Source organism: Mizuhopecten yessoensis, unplaced genomic scaffold, assembly GCF_002113885.1.
Source record: "Mizuhopecten yessoensis strain PY_sf001 unplaced genomic scaffold, ASM211388v2 scaffold7479, whole genome shotgun sequence".
In the NCBI taxonomy this organism is placed as follows: domain Eukaryota; kingdom Metazoa; phylum Mollusca; class Bivalvia; order Pectinida; family Pectinidae; genus Mizuhopecten; species Mizuhopecten yessoensis.
In genome coordinates, this window is record NW_018407068.1 from 496,780 (window position 1) to 523,958 (window position 27,179).

At 33.0% G+C, this 27,179-nt stretch overlaps 1 protein-coding gene across 6 annotated transcripts in view; it reads left to right on the forward strand.

Annotated features, from left to right (window-relative positions):
* LOC110453665 (trinucleotide repeat-containing gene 18 protein-like) overlaps nt 1–27,179 on the forward strand; it is a 99,690-nt gene that overhangs the window by 25,006 nt on the left and 47,505 nt on the right. For 3 of the 6 annotated variants that reach the window (XM_021502714.1, XM_021502719.1, XM_021502717.1), the window contains exons 1-2: nt 3,826–8,298; nt 11,800–12,111. In XM_021502714.1, the coding sequence (XP_021358389.1) occupies nt 11,883–12,111 (229 nt within the window). In that variant the 5' untranslated portion in view covers nt 3,826–8,298; nt 11,800–11,882. Of the gene's footprint in view, nt 1–3,824; nt 8,299–11,372; nt 11,462–11,799; nt 12,112–27,179 lie in introns of those variants that run through there. The other 3 variants (XM_021502718.1, XM_021502716.1, XM_021502715.1) reach the window with 3 other exon arrangements.

Sequence of the window (27,179 nt, forward strand, 5' to 3'; positions counted from 1 at the left end):
GGACCTGATAGACTTAGTTCTCGTTTTGCCGTCGTCTGGCGTAGTCTTCACGGAATCCATTTGAACCTAAAAATGTACATGCTGATGGTAAGAGTCTCTCAAAACTTTAAAACACATTCATGAAAAGCTCTCCTGTAGCTTAACAATTTGGACAATAATAAATTAGTAAGTAACCACGTGCAAAGTTGTGCCATAGCTGTATGGAAATGAATTATTTTGATGTCATCGAAATTCTGCTGTTGAAACGTTTGCTTGTAGTTGGAAAGCTTGGAACATTTGGGTTAAACAAACTCTATGAAATCATTACGGGCCTTTTTATGTGCCCGGTTTCGCCATAGTTGTATGGAAATGGGTTATTTAAGGACATCTAAATTCTGCTGTTACAAGCAATGCTTGCTGGTAGTTGAAAAGGTTGGAACCATTTGGGTGAGACAACTGTAGGAAATCATCACGAAACTTTTGCCCGTAGGATCAAGCTTAAAAATGAATTTGTGTCAAATCATCAATAACTGTATGAAGTCTTCATGCTAGTTTTAGTTGAATCCTCTCGTAATATTCGTTTTATAGTTAATTTAGTGTAGTCCATGCAGTAAACAACAAGATAATTATTAAGTGTCAACAAAACCATAATTCGAATTCAGAATGGATAAAAACTAAATCTTAAGCTCCAGGTTGCTCTAGAAATGCTACAACGTCCTCAGACGTAACATTGTATTTGGTTGGACTGTTGAATGGACTGTTGAAATGTCGATGTCAATAACTACAATCACGTCTCCTTTGAGGAATGAACCAAGCTATTCCATTTGAATGACTTGAACCCGACCTGACAAATTTCCTACAGAAATAAGGAAAACAAATCTTTGAGTATGATCGCAAGACTGCATGAGTTACATTTTTGGCAATGATCGTCAAACGATGATTACTGATGAAAGGATTTCATTAAATCTTCTGTAATGTTATTCATGGAAGTCTTTTGCTATTTAGGCAGCACTTTTTATAGGTTTGTTGTCAATTTCACTCTTTAAGGAGTGCAGCACATGCGCAATAAAGGAATTACCCGCACCTAATGGACATAGTCGTGTTGATGCGGGTGGCTTTAAACCGTTCCAAACACGATCCAGAATCCTGACAAGGACATTCATCGCTTGTCAACATCATTACAGCGCATGCCGGAGATATACCCGTAAAGGCGTTAGAATCAAGTCATCCGAAACGGACGTGGCCAATAGCGCGTGTTACCTTGTACACACTGTTCCTCTGTCAGATCGTGATACGGAGATTTAGGAAGGAGCCTGTAATAATCGCTGATTTATTAGCTCTGGAACGGGCCGTCGTCGCTCATGTGTGTATACCTGTAGTTCCCAATACTTTATTATTTGCGGTAGAGATGAGCTATCATAATTTATGCTTAGTCCAGAAATGGAAATTTCTTGTACATTTATACTGTAGGTCGTTCTCGTTGTCGTTACTTCCGGTCAAGAACAGAAACACTTGGTATAGGTGAGGTAAACGTATCGTTGTCTACGTTAATCTGATTAATTAGGAGAAATGACTTTTACCTCTCAATTGTCTACTTTAAAACAGACATAGCACGCCGACAGGACTACCTTATGGTTAGCATTCGTAACTAGTTCGACGTATGTACGAGCGATGTGTTCGTTGTATTGATACGAGTATTTCATAGGATATGCTACTAGGATTCGTAAATATGAAATGTGAGTGTCAAATGGATGATACTGGTTTGGAACTATGCTGATCACACGTGTCTCGTGTTGTATATTATACTGACTTTATTGCTGGAACATCCTGTATTCTTGTGTAATAATGAACGGAAACCTGTTAAACGGAAATGTTTAATTGTCATTTGTGATAAATATACTGCTATATTAGTTTGTAGGCAGTGAACGTAGATAACAAACAAACTTGTTAATTATGACTCTAAAAGTCCGATCTAACTATATTTTACACAAAAAGTGATACTTATGTTTTTTATTATTTGAAATATTGTTTTTTACTTAATCGCTTAGTAGCTGATTCAATATCACTTATTTTAAATGGCTGAAGAATCAAATGAAAAAAGGAATCACCCAAATTATGATATTGAAGATATCAAATGATTTTGAAAAATGTCAATTTTAGTCATTTAAAAAATACATGCAGTTTCACTTATAATCTAGTCATCTCAAATCACCCCACCTCCAAACGATGTATCCAGTTCCTATTAATTATTAAGTTGTGGGTTAATAGCTGGTGACCGACTTGTAGTCCCGGAGGTGACATGAGACATGACGAGCCACACATGTGGTGCCGGATACGATTAGCCTTTGGAACACCTGACACCCAACATAGGGGAAAGATATTAGTAGACATCACTTACGGCATTTCTTCTCAACCTCGTTTTGGTTTCTTCGCAGTTCCAGTTGTGACCTTTTGGTAACTAAAGAGTTAAAATTACGATTTTGTACTTTAGTGTTGACACTGTGGGATACTTTTTCTACGTAACATTTCAGTATTAGACAGCTCGATGTTCGTACTTTTAATGTAGGCCTAGAACAAATTATAATCTGGTTCTTGTCGATGCGTGTCTAATTGTATTCATCCATCTTCAAAATCTGATTTGACAACGTTTTAATTTTTTAGTTTAAATTTGTTCTCCACACGTTTTCTAGTTTCGATATTTAATTGAAACCCAGCTTTGATTTCATTCATAATAAGTATCTTTTATGAAATCATGCTAGATATGCAATTACAGTAATAATAATTTGTACCAGAAACGTATATTAGCACATCCGATTTTACCGTGTCTGTAGTCAATGTAACGGGTAGTTCCACATTGTGTATGCTATCGATGTATTGGTGGTTGGTATTTTCGCTTACCTTAACTATTACTTTTTATCATGGTGGATTACGGGGAGTGTGTAGAGTAATAGAGTACAAACATCTATCATCCTGTATACTTATCGTCTTATTTACCAAATCTCCAATAACAAAGGTTAACCTGTATATACCATGGCATATATGCCAAAACGTGACCCAGTATTCCAAACGTGAACTGATATAGACGTACTATGTATGTGACGCAGTATATACCAATAGCAAAATTGTACATACCAAACGGAAACCTGGATATATCAAAACCCTACACAGTTTATCAAGTAACGACAATGCACCAACAGACGATTACATATACACAGTCTATATGATATCGGAATTATAACATTGAGTGTCTATGTATATTTCATAAATGTGAAATAACCTTTGATATACCAATTCATGCTAACTAGTTGATATCTGAAGAGAATCCATAAGATTTGCCCAGTGTCTTCGAGTTACCGACGTTTTCTCGTCGCTTGTCCTTCTAAATGCAAGTTTTCATTGTTACCATGTCAGTGATGACTTAATGACGGTGATGTGTTTTAATATGTTTAATTGTTACATGTTAATCACAATACGATACTCCCATATTCCAACTTCGGAGAAAGGCATAGAAAGACGATTGAAATTATTATTCCAACAAAGGAAAACTATATTTGACTTGCTTGATCTTGTACACAATTAACATATTATCATTTTGTAATCATTATCGAATTTGTTTCATAACTTAACCACTGATAAGAAGCTTTGGCTTGCAATGATTATTTTATCATTTGCTGATTTGATATGCCTCTTTGTTTTCGGGTTTTAAATATACTTAATTGGTACAGTTTACATTTGCATACGATAAAGTCAACGATACATTGATGATGGAATAAAACATTACAAAATGTATTTATTACAAATCTGTTTATTCAATATATTAATAAACATTTAATAAGTAATGTACAAAAAAATAAAACGGAAAAGTAAAGTCAACTATCCCACAAAGAGATTACAGAGATTAATTTACAGAGGACGTTTTAAATACTGACAACCTTATATAGAAGGCATTTTGTTAAAAATACTGAGATGAATGTTATATATAAAACTGACGACATTGTTATTTCATAATAATATAAATGACGATATAAAGGATATATTTAGTACTGAAAAAATGAATTTTATGACTGATGACAGTTTTATATCACCGACTCAATATCATGATATACTTACCATATTATCATAGTTCTGACGACCATTTTGTAATACTGACAACACTTTATAGCAATAACAATAACATAAAAAAGACAATATCATAATAATGCTGACAATATTACACCACTGAATAAAGTATTATAACATATGATATCGATGACAATAATATTTCATAATAATGACAATAACATTTACTTTAATATTTATGACAACATCATAATGTAACACTTTATAGGCACTAACACGAACATATTATTATAACTATAACAATATCATTGTACATACACAATTGGTGAAAAACAAAACCACTTTTAATACGTCTGGATGCGTATCTATTGTATAACCTATAGTTATAATTGCCTTATATTATGGATGATATCGGTCAATAAAGGCTGTGAACTGTGAAATGAAGTATAAAATCCACACACCAATGATGTAAAGTATTTATAAAAAACACACACCAATGATGTAAAGTATTGATAAATTACCCACACAAATGATATAAAATATGTGTACAGTCCCCACACATTAGATTCAAAGTGTTACCAAACTACAACGCAAGAGATGTCACGTACAAGTACAATCAAATATTTATTTTTACAGGTTTATAGTCAATTTTAACATTTTGGTTATATTTCGTAAAATGGGATTATACTGTATCATATTCATCTCTCAAATGAAATTTGTAAATATCAAGTCACATGAACGATAACACTTATCTTCGTAATGTGCCACGATACAGTTAAAAAATAAAAACCCCGTACCATTGTGTTTACAGCGTAAATATTCACCATTTTCTACTTATTTCTGACCCGTTTAATGACGAGAAAATCGGCGACAACCATTGCCTGTACGTAAGGTGTAAACGTTTTTAATGAGGCGGATGTTTTGTGTTGATATTTTCATAAAACGTTACCACATGTTCAGTTAGTGGGATGGTTACAAACTGACTAACGATTGCATATCGATAATGGAATGATGTCTTTTAGAATAGTCTTATATATTAGCATCAAACCCGCATCATGTTACAACCGGATATCTAAAATCGGTCATTGCTTGGAAACAATTGTTTTTCAAAACGACAAACTTTCTTGTTCTAAAATATTACAACTCCTATTTTACATTTTTAATGGATTTATTCAGAGAGCTTTTTATCTGAAAAATATTCGTATTCGTTCTAAAGTAATGGATATTTACATAAGTAATATTAAGCAGTGCATTATATAATAAAAAGTCGCTACATGTTTTCTAAAAATGGATATGATAGATACAATATGTACTATGTTTTCGCTGAAATCCTTTTTCCACTGAGTTTTCATGAGTATATCCTTTTATTATCGGCCGACTATTTTCGGCGTCTAGTGCTATTTAATCACAACTCAATTCAATTAATATTAAGACATGACGAGACAAGTATAATTTTAAACAATATTTTGATAGTTATCTCGCCTATTTTAAATCTAGTAAAATGCATGCATATTGTTTTTAATTCAGTTTAGTTGCTGACTAGCGCATGGATGGAAATTGCTAGTAAGACACATAGCGCCTTTGTACTGTATGGGTAAGATTTCCTTAGTCGAATCGTTAAAATAATATTTAAGTGTTGTTGTTTTATTAACAAAATATACAAAACTAAATAAACAAATAAATAAAAACTTAAAAGAGAATGTTTGGCTGTGGCATTTCATAAGGATCATTTCCTTCGACATAAGCAAAACAATACATGAAGATATAAGACGATCTAAGCCGTGAAATGTCTTCAACTAGCATTGCGTATCAGGGAAATAGTAAAATCTGAAATCATTGTTAAATGCTATATTCCATATTATTTATCGCTCACAAAAATAGTCAAAAATCTTTGTTTTCCTCTTTAAAACTAAACATATTATCAAAGAATTTTTATAACGCTTTATTGTCCTTTGATTTCGTTTGAAAGAAAATGATAACTTTATTGCTTTTTCTTAAATAATAATAGCATGACGTCGAGACAATGTTAGTAAATATGATATAGGTAGCTTTGTGTTGTAGATACTGTCGGCAATATACATGTACCACACACTCATATGTCTACCATCTAACATAATAGACAGCAGTGTTTAACAATAATAATCAACGTTTAATATCCGGATTTCCAGATTAAATATATCAGACAGCTTAAACTCCGATTTAATAAACATAAACCATTTGTCAACAAAATGCAAAATACGGAATCGATTTTAATCAAATTAAACTAATACTTAAATTTAGAATGGCATCGAGGCAATCCGTCTTGTTTAATTTTTGTTTTGACTAAGAGTTTCACAAATACTCTGATTACTACACACTTAATATAATATGAACATGGTCAGTAATGTAGCTCTTGTGGAATGTTTTTTTTCCAGAAAAAATGTCTTCGACTAAATTACAAACCTATGATGAATTGAAAAATAATATATAAATGTCTTAAAAACAAAATAAGAAGTAATGCCTGACTATGAATTTTTAACATTTAACATAAAATCAATGTGACGAAATAATTATAACTGAAATATTATGTATTTTATTAATATTGGCTCCTGAAATAAACAAACGACAAATCATACGGAAAGGAGAAGCATGTATCCACTGTTTCAATCGTTATATGAGTTGTTTAAGTTTTCACTTTTATAGCTTGCACATAGTAGGTCGCTAAAATAAAATAGGAAAATCGCAAATTACCTCTGAGAACGTCTGACGTAATGAAATAGAAAAATAGAAAAGATATTTAATGTATCTTTAAATATATTTTTGAGTATCTATAAGAAACCAAAATAAGATATGTTATTTCTTAAATTATGTCGATTAACGCCGTTTTCGTTTATTTGATTTATTGTGTTTTAACATTGTATCATAATACAGAAATATAAACGTACGATTCTAATAAAACGTTTAACCTACTCCAGGAATGCAGTAAAATTACAAACATTATGATAGGGGTATAAAAACGTTTTAATATGTATCCGGAAAATAATCTTTTATTAAATTATTAGAATTTGCAAATAAATTATCTGTAATTTGCTTTAGGCTTTTTTTATCGAACTGTTCTATTTTTTTCCGGTGAAAACGAACAACAGATATTTATATTCCCGGTGTGTTTACGTGGCAGAATTTAATTCCCTACAATTATTCTTGATCTATCTCTAAATTATACAGTTTAGGATTGACATATATCTTGCTCAAACACAATATACTAACTATACTGAGCGTTCTGATGCAGCTCCGGTCTGAGACACAACCCGAAAGGCTTGTGTTGTTATCAGGAAACTGCACTCCATCGATAACGTATCACGCGGCCAACCCCTGTTCCCACCATGGACACACACACACATACAGCACATACGAGCAGTCCAAATTAGCATAAACATATACATCTACCTTGGTCATATATAAATACACCTAAGGCTGGTATACACTCACCGTACATGTAAATAACATTCTCTGTCCTAACACATGCCAAAACACATAGCACGAAATCCTTGAATTAAATATGTCCTCGCGATCTATTTCCGGAGAGGTTGCTGCATAGCAATTTAATATCCTCTGCTTGCCATTCCATGTAAATTTGGCCCAGGCAGGGGTCGAAGGTCCCTCAGACTGGAATTAAAGCTTGAATCACTCAATGTTTACACGTGATCAAAAGTGAATACACACGGTTTCTAGATCCCCTAGTTTATCTCCGTGAAGTTTATTATATGTAAAATGAGAGTGTACGGAATGATAAATCAGGCAGACCCCGAATCTCTCCTCCATTGACAACACCAATCTACTCACAACCACCGGCAGCCATTTTTCCTTTCAGCTTGCTAGCAAGGGGTATTTTCAAAATACATCCACATATTTTCTGTTCATGACCGGTTGGCCGGCTTACAATGGTAATACACTTTTTTCCAGGTCAGCAACGTCTTTCTCTGGGTCTAAATAACCACTCCCTTCCTCGTAAGCCGTGACAGTTATGTTTGTTTACACGGGCAACTAAGAAACCTAAGTACGGGACAGGCAGATAAGTATGTCCACAGGGGATTCGCGGCTAGCCAATCACAGCCGTGCTTGCTTAGCTCGGATAGACAACCCGCACCAACAATAACTCAATGTGTCGTGATCACTACAGCAAGCCGCCATGATAGAACCCGCCTGGTAATGCAGGCTACAGTGGGGTTTTACACACCCAACATAAATGTTGATTTTTTCATGGAATTATCGTTTTTAAAGGTAAGGGTTTCAAGTTTTTAAGTTTTAATTAACTAATTTAAGTGTTCTTGTATCAAAAAACTGTTTATATAAACATCCACATCGGTACCTGTGTGTGTATGTGTATTACTGTACAAAACATTTTCAAAACAACAATTGGCCTACTTTCTAAATATCTACAGGTAAAACCATCATACGGAAAATAATGACAGTCTGCTAAAAAGAATCTTTGAGACTGGTTTTACCCAGGAAAATTATGACCAAAGCATTTGCAATTCTAATTCTATAATAAAATAAGTCGATTTTGTTTATTGCGCTTCTAAAGTCACGGCGTAGATGTGCGTCATCGGTAACACACGCTGGGATGTTAACACATTAATGTAACTCATATCTACAGTAGGTTTACAATATCAATTTCCTCATTTCTACTTTATTCTCCTGTACTCAATTCATATCATATACCGCTGATTTAGGCATATTTATATTTGAATCTGTAGTTTGTTGATAATCGTTTGGTTTATATCAATTATTGTATTTGTGGTAGGCGAGTAACAGCTATTACACTCGTGAATATCAAAATTGATAAATATTTATAAAAAAAATATGAGAAATTTCCAATTAAGAAATTAAGTCTTTATTTGAAATATTATATGTTTCCTTATTTACCTATCCGATCCTGTTACCCTGTTTGTACATAATCATCGGGAAGTATTTAATTTTCAATTGAAACACAAATTTACATAAAATCCTTCAATATATTCAAATGAACGCAAGTCCACATACAATCAAACACCATGTTTACCCAGAGCTTAAAACGTGGAAAACCTGTTAATTAAAAAGTATTGCGAAATTGTCTCTGTAGGATCACTGTGAAAAGTACCACAGTTCCGTATCATGATCCGCGTTATTCAACAGATCGTACTGAAGGTATTTATTCATTTTTGATTAACTAATCACACATTCACATTTGTTAAATCGATTAAAATTAATTTATCCAAACGTTTTATCATGAACATTGTTGATATATCTCGATATATATTTGAGGTTTTACTGCAGTGTGTATTAACATAATAGAATATTTTTATAAATTGATTCAATGGGTAAACCTTTAAAAAATATATTTATCATATATCGTAGCGTTATTTCGTTAATATATATTTTGTAATATTTTCAGGCATGTACATGTACTCTCGTATTGATTTCTTCACATTCCATTGATATTTTTTACAATTTATTCTCGGTCATTGTAATTTTTAGGGTTACTTGGTTTATATTAACAACTAGCAAAGTATTTGAATGTGACGGACTTATAACAGACTTGATAAACAAATATTGTTGTTGGCTTACATGTTAAAAAACCCAATTCACAAAATAACAAGGTGAAAAAAAGAACAAAATCATAGTTTCCACCTTATTATAGCACTAGTGTTTATTTCAGTTTTGGCAAGTATGAAATCGACAATTGTATATTTAGCGCAAAATCCATCTTTCGATGGTATACTGAAGGACGTATTGAATTTTTGATAGTTTGTGTAGTGTTCCGCTATGTATTGGAAAGAACAAATAGTTATGAACATTGATCCAGGGAATTGTTACGATAAAATGTTGTTATGTTATATTCAGGTAATTTGACATAGATCGGGACGAGATACGTATGTGGTTGTGTTTTTGGATGAGCTCTTTAGTTCCTGATAAACGAAGCCCTTTACGTTAAATTTTTCATACCTCTCATAGATAAAACATTTAAAAAGACACACTCTTTTTTGTCATACACTATCTTAAAGATTCTTCTTCTTAAAGAGGCATATGACCATCATTAGACGCCCAACGATAGTGAGCCGATGACTTTGTCTTCTGTTTGCTGCAGTCCCACCCTTAATTTATCATGTGATACCGTCATTAGTAAAAAGTAATACTTACACCAATATACTAGCGCAGTATGTAAGAACCAATCACATGGAAATACTAGCATGCCCACACTGTAAGGGCCTCTGCTATATAACTAGTGTCCGTGGTAAAGTGCGCAGAATGTGGATTCGATCTGAGTTTGACTGGGTGTCCAACACGTCGTCACTGCTCCGCATTGAAAAGTATTACGGCGTCTCGCAATATGTAATGTTGTTGGACATTCCAGTAATGCGGGTTGGAGTTGGGGTGGGGGTGAGACAACGAGCGATTCGGTCCTATCACATACAATCGACTTGTAATTTTTGAATTAATAAGGATTGTAAGGATGTATTAGATAAGCTAATTCAGTCAACTAAATGTAGCAAGGAAATGATTGGCTGATAACTCTGGCAAATTGGTTAAAATTGAGGAGCCAGTATCGGAGCTACGAAGAACTGATGGAGAGACTTGTTATGATCATACTGGGTTCATCCTACATCGACACATGCCCACACTAATCTAAACACTTACTCGGAACGAATTGACAACAGGGGTTGAAAGGAAGGGTGCATTTAGTAGTTTGCCTCTCGGAAATGGAACTCAGTCGCTTTTAGGACTTGCTGGTTGCTGTTTGGTGAACACATCAATATTTTACTGTTTCTGCGATGAAGCTTGGTCGGTTTACTTAATTTTTAATCCTCTTTAGATGTTCGACTGGGTACTTGTATGTATATGCTGTTTAAACTGAATTTGAATAATCTGATGATATTTACTCAAAGTTCTGTTCTCGGAATAGGCCATATTGGGTTCGACTGTCGGTTTATTATCGGTGTGTTTCCGTGAATTTGTTAAATGTTTCCTTGTTAATAATCTGTAAAAATGTAACCTGGCACATAACAGTAATTTACTACTCTCAGGTTTGAGGATGTGACGAGCAGGATATGATTTTGGTATACCTGTTCAATATTCAACATTGCCAACATGTGCTACGGCTGAGGTTCTTGTTACAATCACACTCATTGAAAAAACAGGTATGACACTTGCGGGGACGCTACACCTAGTATGTGCAAGATATCAAATTTATATGGAGGAAAATCCACTTTACATAGCAGGGTTTATGCATGGAGGATAACACCAGATAATTCCCTCTCTCATACCGGGTATTTCACGGAAAGTTAACAGCACGACGGGTTGGTGTTGAACACGGAGCAAGGCAGTAATTTATTTACATCGCTTTCAAGGCCGAACACAAGAGGCTTACATTAACTTGCGTGCGGTTGTGTAATGAAGACCGTAGGTATGCTAAAACCATATACTTATTTTGTGTTGTCTGCAAATTGCGGATTTTTCAGGCAGAAGTTATATCAGGAGTACCATTCCAATGCACTGATTCGAGGAACTGTTATGCTTGTCTAAAATGGCATGCAAATGCCCCCAAAATCAGTGTAGAGACTTAGCATTGCTCCGATTGTAGGAAACGAATCGTTCCTTCTATTTTCGTCACACCATTTAGGAAACACATCGGATACATGCTTTTCACGGCAACGATTGTTTTCTATTGAACGTAACAATAATTAGATATATCCTATACAACTTATAAAAGATTTTTAATGAATGCGTTGTTTTGAATTGTAGGTATGGAAGACTGGAAGTGTGTGATAGGAAATGGCCACTGTACCCGGGCTTATGGATAATAAAACTCTTTGGATATTTACATAATGGACGCTCCACTTGATTTTACTCTGGATCGAGCTCGGCTTATTGGTGCTAATGCTATTGGGACGTACGAAACAGGTTTCGATGCCGCCCATTCCGCAGTGCTTGGACGACCGGGGGCAGGGGCAACCGCCCTACAGGACATTGCCCGGGGGACGACGCCAACGACGTCTCAGTACCAGGCATATCCAGCCCGGTACCTTCCATCCTCGCTCCCCATCCCTTCCCAAGGTAAGACTTTATTCTGATGGTATGTGGCAATGTATCGGGGTGTGATAACATACCTCACGTCGCGGGTGGCCTTTACATAGTAGGGGACATTGTCAGGTTATGACATGGATTTGTTACACAACCTCATTATATCACAAAAGTCTGACGATTACACTTTAATGATCGAGCGTCCTATCTATTATTTTCCATTTGAATACGTGTATGATCATATCGAGTGCCACGCTGAACACTAACAACTAGAAATAACACATGAAAATATTGTCACAGATACGTGTAAAATTGTACTTACCTTTTCGACAGGCACCACACCGCCACGTGTCTACCCCCGATAGCTCTTTGACACATATGTCATTGTGCTGAACCGCTTAGCAGAATTTCCCTTTCAAAGCTTCATAGTTATTCTCAGAAGCGACTCTTTAAGCTTTTTACGGACTATTTCATTATGAGCTGTAACGTTTCTTACTGATCATTTGTTGCATGTTATCTCCATCCAGGACAAATATATTTCAGATTTAATGAATAACATGATGGCTCTTACATAAAACCGCATATGTGTGATAGAATATAAGATTATAATGGATAAAACAGAACCCATACGTTAAATCGTTGCATTTTAAAATTTTAGAATTCAGTAGTATTGATACAGTCCATTCCGTTTAATAATGTTTCCATATTTTGGATGTGTGAAGATCAAGAATAATTGATGCAAATCACGATTGAAATTAAACAGGAGACTCTGATATATAGAATTTGTGTTCATTTGTAGATGGAATGTTGCGTTTCTTACATTTCGTTTGAAGAGAAACAAATTAACATGTTAAATAAAGAGTAAAAGTAATTATATGAGGTTGACTGAAAGCGAATGAAACATCAATTGTTCAAGCATTTATCATATTTCGTTTTGTTCTCCATTTGACATACAGTAATGAAAAGTATGTATGTTTTGGGATTATATAAAGCGACACAGAAAAACTTTCCCCAAACTATGAACTGAATGCATCACAAATAGTAAATGACAGCAAACATCCTTGTTTGAATGTCAAAATCAAATCCTTATTTGTTGTAAGCAAACGTAGAAGTGTATTAGGAAGATACTTTTGTAACAATTGCAATACCGGTAGATATAATTTTCATCCTTTTTAATGATCCAATCATAGTTAAAAATATGTGAGATATATGGTTTTAATACACAAACTTTTATCCTGCCAATAAATGTTTTACAACGAAGTACATTGAATATTGTGCTATGCCGATAAACAGGCCCCAAACTTTGATGTCATTACCAAAGAACACATCATAGCTGTGTCTTTACCAGATGTCAGGCTTTAACGACTGGTAATGTGAAATTCAGACAAGAAGATAACGTTAATATATGACTGATGTACAATATGGCATATTGTTACTGGCAGAGGCTCAAACTATTTATTTCTACCAAATCCATTTTCTAAATATGAAGTTAAGAAAAATTGGATAAATATATAAATAAATTAAGGAAAATCTAGGAAAAGTCCTTTAGATATATTTGATATAAAGTAGTTTTTTTTATCGGTTAGTTTAGAAAAGAACGGTGATAGTCAGTTCACTATATATTCTATATATGTGACAAATATCATTAACTAATGTCATCCGGTAAAAAAGTGCCTAGTGACGGGCGCATTGTATGCTTTGTTGACATGTAAATAGATGAATACACCAACTATAAGGTCATATTAAAAACTGTTATTTTTAAATGGAAATCCGACACTAAAAAACATGAAAAACTTCCTCAAGTCCATTTGATTCTATTTCTGGTTTCACTATACATAGTGAAATTATGACTTATTTTGGAAATGAGTGTTATTCAATAGAACATTTGTAACAAACTCTTTGATCAATACACTAATACACGAATAATTGGTAGCAGGGAAACAAAGTAAATAGCATATCTCGATGTATCAACGAAGACATTTGGCTATATATTTCTCACTAGATCATTATTCACAAAGGCTTTCGGGTTTTTGTAGGGGTTCATCATATCGTTTGTGTAAATTCGGTTCCCTTCGCATCTTTCTAAAGTTCTGATTTCTTACCTTATGCTGATGGGTTTTATTTTTCAGTATTTGTGACTATCTAATCAATGCCATATAGGTATTTATATATAATATTTGACTGCAGGAGATTAGCCTATTGCTATCGATTTAAGCAATGTTGAAATATTCGCAGAAAGTATGTCAAAGGATATCGTAAATTAACCTGACATAAACAGTCAACTTCATTCTTATTGTTTAGAGATATAGCCAGTTCAAATCGTTTAGATGCTTTTGATGATTGTAACATGACCTGGCTAGTTGAGTAACAATGCTTGCTTGCGATGAAAGATAGAAAGACACTATATAATAGGAAGAAATATTCCAAAAGGTCAAAATAATGTGGCAAATTATAACTCATATTTCATTAGGAAAGGGAACACAGGTATTGACGAGAAACTAAAACAAAGAAGATTGATACATAAAAAAACGGACGAAAAACAGGTGATCTTGAAAATTTGACCTGCTATTCTTACTAAATTCTACCGGAGTCAGTGTTGCTGCATAAGTAGACGCATATCAAGAGTATAATATGTGAACATATAATTGGAAAGGAAGACATTTTATGACATCTACTAAAATAAAGTGGAAATCTGGAAAGTGTAGTTTAGCGTTAAGCCTTGGGAATAAACAGCTTTTAAAGTACCATGTACAACGCAATCACTTCGTTTAAAATTGACCAGAATCGTTCTGCAATTAAACTTTTAACACACCATCTCATGTAATTGTCATGCCATTTCGAAATGAGAACAAAACAAATATCCTAACGATTGATATCTGTCACTGAAGCGTGAGATTGAATAAGGATGGACACAGAGGTTCGGTCTGCTAGGGCGGAACACATGTGGCGTGCACAGTATACTGGGCAGACATGGACGCTCGCCACGGGATATTGACGAATAAAATTGATATCTAGGGATTTTTCACGGAAATGTAAAATGCTATAAAGATAACACAATTGATTGATTGTGGAGGAGAGCCTAATAGTAAATTAATTTCGGAGCTCTTTTTTGGAACGTTTTCCGCCGTGAATTGATAAACAGGCGATCTAAAATATACACGGTTCTGAAAAAATAGCATTAATGAATTATGACTGTCAGTGTTCAAGTCTCGTCGGATACTCTTATGTGTATAATGAATAAAGGTGAATGTGATAAAGCACCATATTATCTCCAATGGCGATAGAATTATAATCTGTATCCGGGAACATTTGGGAGACGTTTCAAAAAGAATAGGGTAATGTATCGAATCACTTAACGATAGCTTTGTCAATCTAGTATTTATTCTTTGTATCGCTTATTAATAGTCTGAAAGGTTCACACATCGAAGTCTTCCACTTTGACGATGTCACAAGGATAAGTATGAGACATGAACAAACACAACATTTTCTTGATTCAGAAAACCGAAATCACGACCTTTCTGATAGTGTGAAAATAAACAAATATTAGTTAGCCTTTTATCATATTTAATAAAAAGATTATTACTAATTAATTTATTTTAGAAATTGAAGGCTGAAAATGAATAAGAAGACATACTTACTAAAGCTTGCCTTTAGTGAAGTTACGATATGACTCGAGCTAATAATAGGAACCACGTGTACAATCGGCGAAATGTATGCAAAGGCAATGATTAGCAGATGGCTCTCTGTATCGATATAGTGATAACAATGAACATATACAATGAAGATTGATAGTGTGGACATTGGGGAAGCTTCATGTCATTTCTACACGTGCAAATACCCTCAATACATTAGACGCGATAATGGAACGGTCCCTATTAGATCCATCTCCTATGTCGTTAATCTAAAATTAAAATGGCACGGAGGTCAGTTGTTCTGGGCTTATATCATGTTTTTGTCATGGACATGTCGAAATTTTCTACAATACAGTTAGGAATAAACCAAATCGTTTCATAAAACAATGAAAATTAACTTCGTTTATGAATTTCAACCTATTTTGAAAAGAAAATTACATGATATTTGCATTAAATAGGCCTAAACTGTGGGGAATATATTTTTCTACTTTATCTGTGTGCTGTAAAACATTGTAAAATAGGCCTAAACTGTACAAAAATAATAAAGCATTTGTCTTTTTGCGGTGTTCATAAAGTCTTCCTTTTTGGTTTGGAGTCTTCTCAGTTTTTTGTTTTGCCTTTCCGTACCGATGTTGAGATTTCTTTGTGTTTTTTTTTTTTTTTGTCTTCTCGTACCTATGGTGAGTTTTCTGGATTTTCATATTTGTTTGTCTATTCGTAACGATGGTGAGTTTGCTGGTTTTTGGTCTTTTCGTACCGACGGTGAGTTCAACGAATGTTGAGGTTTTCGGTTTTTTCTTTCTTTTTTCGTACCGATGGTAGGTTTAAATTTTGTTTTGTGTGCTGGCGTTGCAATGCAAACTGGTTTCTTAAGATTTAGAAATGTGTGACAAGTCTCATAACTAATCTGAGAAAGTGAGTCATAAAGCAATGACAAGTAAACATATCTAGGAATAAAGCAGGTGGATGTCTTTTCTTGCATGTCATTGCTAATGCTATTGTAAATACCATTCCAACAATGTTCCAAGCAGAAATAAGCACGACAGAATCAAATACAGATTGTTTCCCGTAAAGAATAATGCCTATTCAATAGGGTTCTCAGCGTCATATGATGATATTTAAAGGATTTACATGATGTAAACATATTCTATGGAGAAATAGACTAAAACATTGTTGAAACCCAATAATAGATATGTTCATTTAGTTTTGTGTTTATAGTCTGATACTGTTTACGAGGCAATATCTTTTTTATACTGGTCAACATAATCCTTCTGACAATTATATAAGATACATAGAAATCTACAAGAATGCTCATACGTCACTAAATATTCACTATAAGGTTCATGGACGACTTTCATCCAGAATGCGTCACTAATTACCAATTATAGGTACCCTGGACAACTAACAGCCCAAATACGTCACTTAATACCCATACCCACTCTTAGTACCCTGAACGACTTGCAGCCCATTTACGTCCATATGTGCACTATTAATTGTACCTTTAAGAAGTTATTATTTTAATATACCTCCACCGTCAACATGCAAAACACATGCATTTATTAACTGCATAAAAAATATGGCTTCCAGAACACAATCCGTTGAAACTATGATCTTTTGTGTTTTTTATTATATTGTTGAATTCAAAAGAAATTAAATAAATTCTTTGAAGTGCAAAGCTACAAGATAATATGCTTCATCGAAACTGATGAGGCACTTGATTCATATAAATGTGTTCAAATAATAATATTTAAATCGGCTTTTCACTTAAAGAGAACAAGCGTTTATTGCATATTCAATATTTTAAAGTATGCTTATTCTGACTTTTTGTGTATATCAAAACATATGTTTGTAGAATTATAATTTCATTGAGCAGCGATTATTTTGTCGACATAAGGAGATAATTACTACCACAGGTTATCTTCAGTTTATTAAACGCAAACAAATGTAAATCTTGTCAAATATACACATTGGAATTTCTGTTTAGACGGCTTAGGAGTAAAACGGGTTTAGATTGTTTAAATATATAAAATAATTTAGCCAAATATCGATATTGTTTATTTTCGACACTCACCTTCTTGATTGTACATTTTAGCTAGTAGTTACACTTTCGGTTCTGTATGCATTATAAATTTCAAAGAGCCAAATAAAATGAACACATGTTTTAGCGTTATAGTTTCTTTTATTATTATTTGAAAAACTATATATTTGTTTTAATTCGTTTAAATGGGTATATGGAACAAGGCAGATATTCCAACAGTGAAGCCAATAGGAAGTTGTCAAATAATCGGAGCACTTTCATTTACATAAAATCAAAATGGAATTATAAGAGGATATAACTTATATTTACAAAAAACAAAAAACTCGGGTAGCGTATGCATATATATATATATATTACTCTCTGTCGTTTATTTCATACTTTGTAACATGTGTAATTATATAAGAACATTAACAACAAATGTAGGTTTCCGTATTTTTTTCTTAAAAATTATATCTATAGAAATAAAACCTGTGAAAAATAACATTTGTTGACAAGCAGGATTAATTATGTTTAAACGTTAATTTGACTGACGATTAACATTTTAGTTAAAATATTAGTACTAAAAGGAACACTTGAATAATAATAATATTTTCAATCTAATACAAACTATCAATATTCATTGAGTAGTAAGCATTGTTTTTCCTTTCCTGTGATTACAAAACGTAATAAAACGTAACGAGAATTACATGTTATTTGAGCAAATCAATTTGAGTCGGTATAATATATGATATTAAAAATAAATATGCTCCAAATTTGAAATTAAAAAAAAAAATATATTGAAATAGTCCTTGATAAAAACTTTGCAGGTTCGTTAAACATTAATAATCATCTAATACTTCTACCATTTATCGAAAAAGAAATTTATAAAATATATACCAACCTCTGCATAAGAAAAACAAAACAATGTGAACTCCATTTTAATGTTGACTAATCCACAAAGAATGTTACCTACAACCAACTACACACGTGTGGCGTGTTGTGATTGAGTGTACACAATGTATATATACACACCACAGAGAAACTAACATGGCAACCGGAACAGCCGACATTCCAGTATAGTAGACTGTATTGCTTGCTTATGCCATCCATATTCTATTGGGTTTCGTAAACAATCGATTTACCTCGTCCTATAATGGCGTTCCTTTCGAGGACAAAAGCGTTGTATGGTTCACGCTGGGCCGTGTATGGCCGTACCAGGCCAGTCGACCATCTCTCTACCGTGGTCTAACGAACACACTATAGGTAAACTCGGCATTAATGCTCACATGTTCTGGTGTGGACGAGGTAGTTTGGAGGCCTGGTACAAGTCACTGTTATTCACATCCTGTCACAGGAGATGGCGGACAGTGGAGAGTGATAGACACACACAGTCGTGTAAGGTGACCTGTGCGGCCCTTGTGTATCTCAACAGGCCTTTCAATGGCTACCGGCGAAACTAGGCCACAGGGCAGCACAGGCCACTTCACATGTACGTGTGTAGGCAGGGCCTTACAAGGGAGAACCTTGGCAGATACAGGTCACACAATCCTCTATTTCTAGATTAATACTATTCACTATGCCGGGTGCAGTGGTCCGTAGGATCGCTATGGGAGTATATGGCACGGATTGTCCACAATTTGTATAATTACATATTCGAATAATACTCTAAGAATAATGTTATATTTCACATCCGGATATCTCATGAGGAGTATATAATTTATAAGCCGTATTTGGAGCAAAATATTAATAAATCGTAACGTTACCTGCAACTGTTTTTTATGTTACTTTTTGTTAAATAGTATTTGCTTTGTATTACAGTTTTACCTAGTTTGTAACCATGATAGTAGCGGATTTTGTTTTATCAAACGAATGTTTTCTTTATGTACATAATTTTGTGTGATTATTATCGGTATATAATCCCGTTTAATGTACATGTACAGTGACGACAGCTTATGACTCTAAACAGTTAATATCTAATATATACATTTTACATAAAAAAGAATATTTTTAAAACAGAACAGGGCTGTAATACAAAATCTTGTAATGAAGGAGTATGATAACCCTTCACATACAGTTAAGTTTTGTTGTGATTCGTTGTCTGGTACCTGGTAGTATAGCCATAGACATTTGGTTTATCAGCTTCGAAAATTCTAATAGCAAGAATAGTAATCAGTAGCTCCTTACGAGGGATAACTTTAGCATAAATAGAGTTGATCTATTTTATATTAGTATAATATGGTTTATAAATCGAATTTTCACATTGATATCTAAATGAATTTTACATCGGTATCAAAAGAAGAAAAAAGATATATTTTACATTCGTATGAATTGTTTAGATATGTTTTACATTCGTATGAATTGTTTAGATATGCTTTACATTCGTATGAATTATTTAGATATGTTTTACATTCATATGAATTGTTTAGATATATTTTACATTCGTATGAATTATTTAGATATATTTTACATTCGTATGAATTATTTAGATATACTTTACATTCGTTTGAATTGTTTAGATATATTTTACATTCTTATGAAGTATTTATATATATTTACATTAAAATCATCAATGATATATTTTGCATTTGAAAAGGTTAATGTATGCTAGATACAAATATTTGTATTTTTACATCAGTTAAAATGTAGAATATAAGTATTTATCTAACATTATGATAAATAAATAAATCAAGAGTGCAGGTCTTTGGTATTAGTATGTATATAATATGTAGAACTGTTTTGTATTAGTATTAATAGTTAAATAGTAAAAAAGGATGTTGATCTGTTTTACATCAGTAGTAAAATAGTGTAAATATTTCATTTTACAGCAATGGTAGATCAATTTTTGTCTTAAATATAATTACAGTATGTTAATATAATAACCATTAGAGTGTCAATAAAGGAGGTCAAGCTATTTGGCTTGATCGTATTTTTTCATTTATGTGTAGCAAAACACATGTTAAAATTTATTTCGATGTCACTAAATGTAAAAATTTTTTTTTTATTATATTGACAGAAAAAAAATCAAGTCATGCAACCTATTACAAAAGTTGATTAAAAAATAGACTTGACAATAACATCTTAAAGATAAAATCACTATTACTTATTAATGCCTCACGTGAGTACCTTGTCTAATATACAGCAATTTTGTCTTGGTTTAAAACGATGAAAAACAAGATATTAATGTAGAAACTGCAGATAATACCGATATAAAGAAACATCAATCATGCATGTGAAGTTCTCCTCAACCAAAATCTGGTTATTTCTTATTCAAATATAAACAAATCTGCATTTATTCTCGACTCTTACGTTTTAAATGTCCAAATCATTAAACATTTAAAATAGAACGACTTCTGAATTTATATTTGAATCAGTATGTTCCAAACGAGTAGACCAGAACATGTAGAAAAAATGCATCAAAATATGAGAAAGCACTGAACATTAGAATAAAATATTCTAGCGTATCAGTTATTTTTGAAATTGTAATCGCTTGAAAGAAATATCCATGCATAATTAAGCGTGGGTATTTAAATGACTTGTTACAATTTGTTTGACATGTGATTGATAAAGTCGACGCGGTATTACAACACAGACATTGTTTTGATAATCAGTGACAACTATTGTATCCGTACCTGGTTAGTGTGAGCTATTTACATTGTTTTCACATAATCTATAAGTCAGGATTATTTTGTTGGCATGTATCAAATTTATCAGCTGCTATCTGTATATGTGTTTACACAAGTTTGCTTAACTAAACTGGACAAGTAAACAGATTTTATTTTTTACCTTTAATTTATTCTGAAGTTTAGATTTTTATAATTCTGAACAATAATTGTTTTCAAGGATTAATGATGTATGCTTTATTGATTTTTCTCTTTTCCGGTAAAGGTTATTCATATTTTCCTTGACAACTAATGGTTATTGTATGTTTCGTGACCAGTACTGGCTATAGCTATTTTCCTTGACCAGTACATGTAATTAATATTTTCCTTGACAAGTACTTGTTATTAATATGTTCCTCGACCAGTACATGTTATAGACAGATTCCTTGATCAGTACAGGCTATTGATATTTCCTTGGCAGGTCAAAGTTATTGATTTTAACTTTGGCCAAGAAATGATATTGATATTTTTTCTTGGCAAGTAAAGGTTATTGATTTTTTCTTTTGCCTGTAAAGGTTATTGATATTTTCTTTGGCCTCTAAAGATTATTGGTTTTTTTTCATTTCCATTGGTTATTGTTTCATTGTCGAGTATAAATTGCTGCTTTTCTGTCCCGTTCCCTGTAGTAATATTTTATTGTTGCTCACAGGAGGTTTTACAAGGTCACCTTGTTAGCAATTTAATCGTTTCTAAATGTGAATAAAAGGTTTAATTTTCGTGTAATATTTGCATATTTACGTTGAGGTTTTATTTCTCCTCTTTTTTATATTGAATATGAATGAATCGTCCAATGAAGTTTAAGAAGAAGAAATGTTATTCTTAAAAGTAGAATTATCAACAAAAACATTAAAATTATCAAAATCAGTATTGTTTTCAAATGCCGAAAATTACCCCCTTTTTCGGGAACACCTTCATTCCAAGAAAAATCTGTTTTTATGATGCCGGTGTGTGACATATGGCTGTGTAACTTCTCTGGGGTGTCTGCCACAGCACGTTAAGGATGCAGGGGTTGTACCTCCCTAACAGCTGTGTAAGCATGGTCGGTCAGCTTCTAGTCCAATACACAGCGCTGATTGAAACTCCAGCCGTGGGAAAGGGGCCGCTAAGGAAACTTACACCGATTTTACGACGCATTGCTTCAGGGGGAAACAGCAGCACACCTCCTAATGACCATCAATTGGAGGGAACATTTATCTCTCCTCACAGTAATGAACCTACTTTTCAAGTCACCATGTCAATCCAAAGACAGGTAATCCGAATATGTGCAAAGTGGTCAGTAAAAGGACCTAGCTTCCACCTTGTGTAAACTCTTCGACAGCGGCTAAACGGAAGTTATACAACGACCAAACACTCGAAAAGTCACAGTACTTGTATAATGTATACATTCGTGTCCGGGAGTGGTTGCCAACGTTTGGCCACTATGTCAGGCAGAAAAAAAAAATGGCTATTTTCGTCCAACACAAAAAGAGAAATGTGTCATTTTCTGCAGGTGTATTATACCGGTTCCAAAGTTAACAATAATATCAATACAATATCAATCATCAATGTTTCTGTTATGATCTATCCACCTTCCTGTAACTCATCTTATTTCTTTTAGTCTTTGTCACAAAACCGAATAGAGGAGTTTTGTAGACTTTTTGTAGTCAAACTTAAGTGATTTTCAATTGAAATGTCAAGTTGAAAAATATCAAATATATCGTAAACTGATAACGATAGATTATTATATAAAAATATAGCATTATATATACATTTGCTCTAAACAATATACATGTGTGTTTACATTGTTATGTGTATGTTTGTTTACATTGCAGCGTAAATGTTTGTATATATTGCTTTGCACAGGCTTGTTTTCATGGTTACTTTGATGTGTACATGTTTATTTATATTTACTTCAGAATTACATCCATATAAGTATCTCTAACGCTGAATAAGATAGTAATAACTTAGGTTGTGAACAAGCGTGTACAATGGATGAATCAACTACCCACAAATAATAATCAAACATTTACTGAAAGAACCCAACAAATTCAATATCACAAAAAAAAAAAAAAAAAAGTATTTCATCACATAATCCTTTTTACTAAATATAAATTAACTAAACAGATGTTGGCGTTGGATATTTTATTTTAAATACAGTTAATAATTTGTAAGTATTACGATACAAACACATATTTCATATTTTAGTGAAGGACGTCACTTTTCTACTTTGTGCTTCCTAACGTTGTTAATATTTCATTCTGCTATTTATATTTCATTCTGCTATTAATATTTCATATTGCTGTTAATATTTCATTCTGCTGTTAATAGTTCAAACTGCTTTTTATATTTCATACTGAAATATAATTAACTGTAAATACAGTATATTCTTAGAATTGTCGACAGTCAAACTGAAAAATATCTCATGCTATTAAAACTCATATTGTTTACATTTCATATGTATTATATAGTTCATACTGTTTCCTTTCATTCTGCTAATAATGTTTCGTACGTTGTTTAGATATATCACAGTTAAGTGTACATTTCATTCTGAAATTAATATTTCATTTTTTATTAATGCTTCATACGGTCGTTGATATTTACCCACATATACCCAGAGTATCTAGGAATTCTAAATAGGATTACCACAGTGTCTGACATACATAACTTATACAAATATACGTAACTATGTGTCATTTCACGTCAAAAATATATATCATAGAATGAATGCAAATATACATAAACATATATCATGAGTTCAATAATACTCAAACAAGTATACATCACTATATATATATATGGTAAACAAATGCACGTGAACATAAATCATATGAACGTATACAAATCCATATAAACATACGTAAATGTATTATTATATACATATATTCGTATTGTTGAACAGGAGCACATCCTTAGAGAAATGCTTATATCACTTCAAAGGCGGTACCTTTTTGTGATTCAAAGTGCTAATTGGTCTATCAAAGAATATAAAGCTCTCTTGGAATCGTCCGGATTCGCCTTTATGTTAGATGCAACACGCAAGCTCAGTAATATCCGAGAGTGTTTCAAGTTCTTAGATGGATAGTATCAATTATTCTTTCAAATCAGATCTTTCATTTCAACTTCCATCAATTTACAGCATACTCCGTAATCGAATCACCGTTGGGCAATTCCGAGGTGATAAGAGTGTTTTGAAGATATTTTTAAAGATTTTTTTCTGTGCAGATAATTCTTTTACAATTTAGTTCACTTCAACACAATAAAGCGCAAAACTGTTTCATAAACTTTGTACCGTAGTTCTGCCAAAGTTATTCTACGCGATGAGTTTAATTGATACTCAACATCAAAATGAATCCCTCTGGTTTTTGATAGGGACATTGTAATAAAAATCAATGCTGAATGTGTTTCCTCACAAAAAAAAATGTTCATATTGAAGGATCTTCGTTTACGCACGACAATTGTATATTGGGATTAAGATTACTTAGGTACAGAAATGTAAGTTTATATATAGCTGCCAATGGTAACCTTTTACAATTTTAATGCTGAAATACGCTTAAATCCTATGAATAACATATCTGAAAGCTTAACTTCAATACAAATGTCTATATGAAGAAGAGAGGCCTTTAACTGACCTTAACCTGGTGTAAAAAACCGTTAGCATAACATTTGTAACCACAGCCAAATCTTACCGTTGTGTCAATAAATTTATATACTTGTACAAATTATATTATATCAAATATATTGTATATTTTAAATTCATTTTGGACCGACACAAATACACATGATTGGCGATTCTAAATTACTTCTATTAGACAAGAACAAACAAATATACATATGATTTGCGATTTATAAGGAAATAATTTTTTTCTAAAGTCTTACTAAGATTCAGTACTCAACACTGTCTATATGTTGTCTATTTATGTAATTATGCTAAACACTCAACACTATTCTAAAGCTGCCATCTTTTAAATCGCGTCGGATAATATTCATGGTTCTTAATTTCAACGTTCAAGAAAATATTATGGACGAAACTTTAAAATATGATTAAATAATCGTCTTTTAATATTTATTTATTCACTGACAAAACATTACGTTGCTACTTGAGTTCCCTTTAAATTGGTTTGCGTGTATGACTGAATAGTTCTATTAGAAGATATAACTTGAAGATGAAAAGTGGAAGTAAACTTTTTAAGGATACTATTAATGTCTAGACTTTTATACTTAAGCAAGTCATAATTATTCATATATATTATCAATTTTAATGAAGTATTGCAGGTGATCTCTACGTTTATATACTGAACATACTCAATGATATATTCCACAATAAAACTATTCAAACTATAACGCATGACACAGTCTTGTTTGATTGCTCAATAGTAAACAATCAGATTAAAGAAGAACATTTCAAGGGAATAACATTAGTTCCAGGTAGGGATAAATACATTGTAATGTGAATTGAAAAGAAAAATCAGGAACATATAAGTACATTCAAATCAATCATGAAATATGCGAGCTTTAACTGACGACGAATTCACAAGGTTAATAATGATGGAATCTGTTTTCTCTCGTATTACTGTATTATAACATGAAATATGGTGAGGTTGTATAGAACGGCCCATATTTCCATGCAGCGTAAATATTATGTTGTTTGTGATAAAGTGCAGGATGCGATATCACCTATCGCTATTTATATACCGTACAATGTTTATACAGTTCAAATAGGTGATAAAAGTTATACATAACTTAACTATACGACTGTTCAAAGTACGAGTAGGAGATAGCCCTTGTAGTCTGTTACCCCTATACCAGTATACTACGTGTGACTCTTCCATGTTCTAACTACAAATCTAGCTAGAATGATGATCCTGTCACATTATAATAAATACCAGGATCAGAAAGGAACATGGTACCGAACATTTTGAACAAATGACCAATAGATGTGGTGTCGTTCCTCCTCAGTGCAGCGAAACTTATATAAAATGCGTTTCCTTTCTTGTTAATGAATATCCAATGAATACATATATCAAATGCGTTTCTTGTTAATGAATAATTAGATGTTAGAAAAGAGGGAAATAAGAAAGAAGGAAAACCTAGAAAATGATAAAACAATTTGAAGTTCCTCAGGTTGTTTATATGCATGCAAGAAGTTCACAGCAGATTTATTGTACAAGTCAGTACCGCGCCTAGTAGTAATAGATAATTGGAGGCAGTCATTTCTATTTTGGGACCTCTTCTTATCTTCGCATTCAGAAACAAATATCAAACCGTATGTAACTGTGACATCAGTACATAGTATTGAAACAAAAACAGTATTACACGTGTGTACTGTATAAAACCTACAACGTTATTAATATTTTATAAATACTTCATATGATTTGAATAATAATACATTTTAAATATTCGCGGAAACATGCAGATCTAATCTTTTTGTCAGAGGTCAGTGATGCATATTTTCATACTAGGAATACTTATCATTGTAGTTCTTTATGTTTTGATTAAAGCCTATAGATGTGTCAGCATAAAATATATGGTTGATTGACTGAGTAAAGGGGGGGGGGGGGCTATCTGGTGTACTTGGCGAGGTCTGACCAATGTCAGTCTGAGTGGGATGGGGGAGGTTGCCCCGACTCTGTCTGGTGTACTGGCCGAGGTTTGACCAATGACAGACTCCCTTACAGTAGTTGATACAGTGTTATTGTGCATATGACTGTTTTCTTTGTATGTCTGTCGTAGGTCGAATCCTGGCAATCTGCCAGGTTTGAGTAAAATGATAATACGTACGTCTGGGTGCTTTGTACTGATCATAAAACACGAATT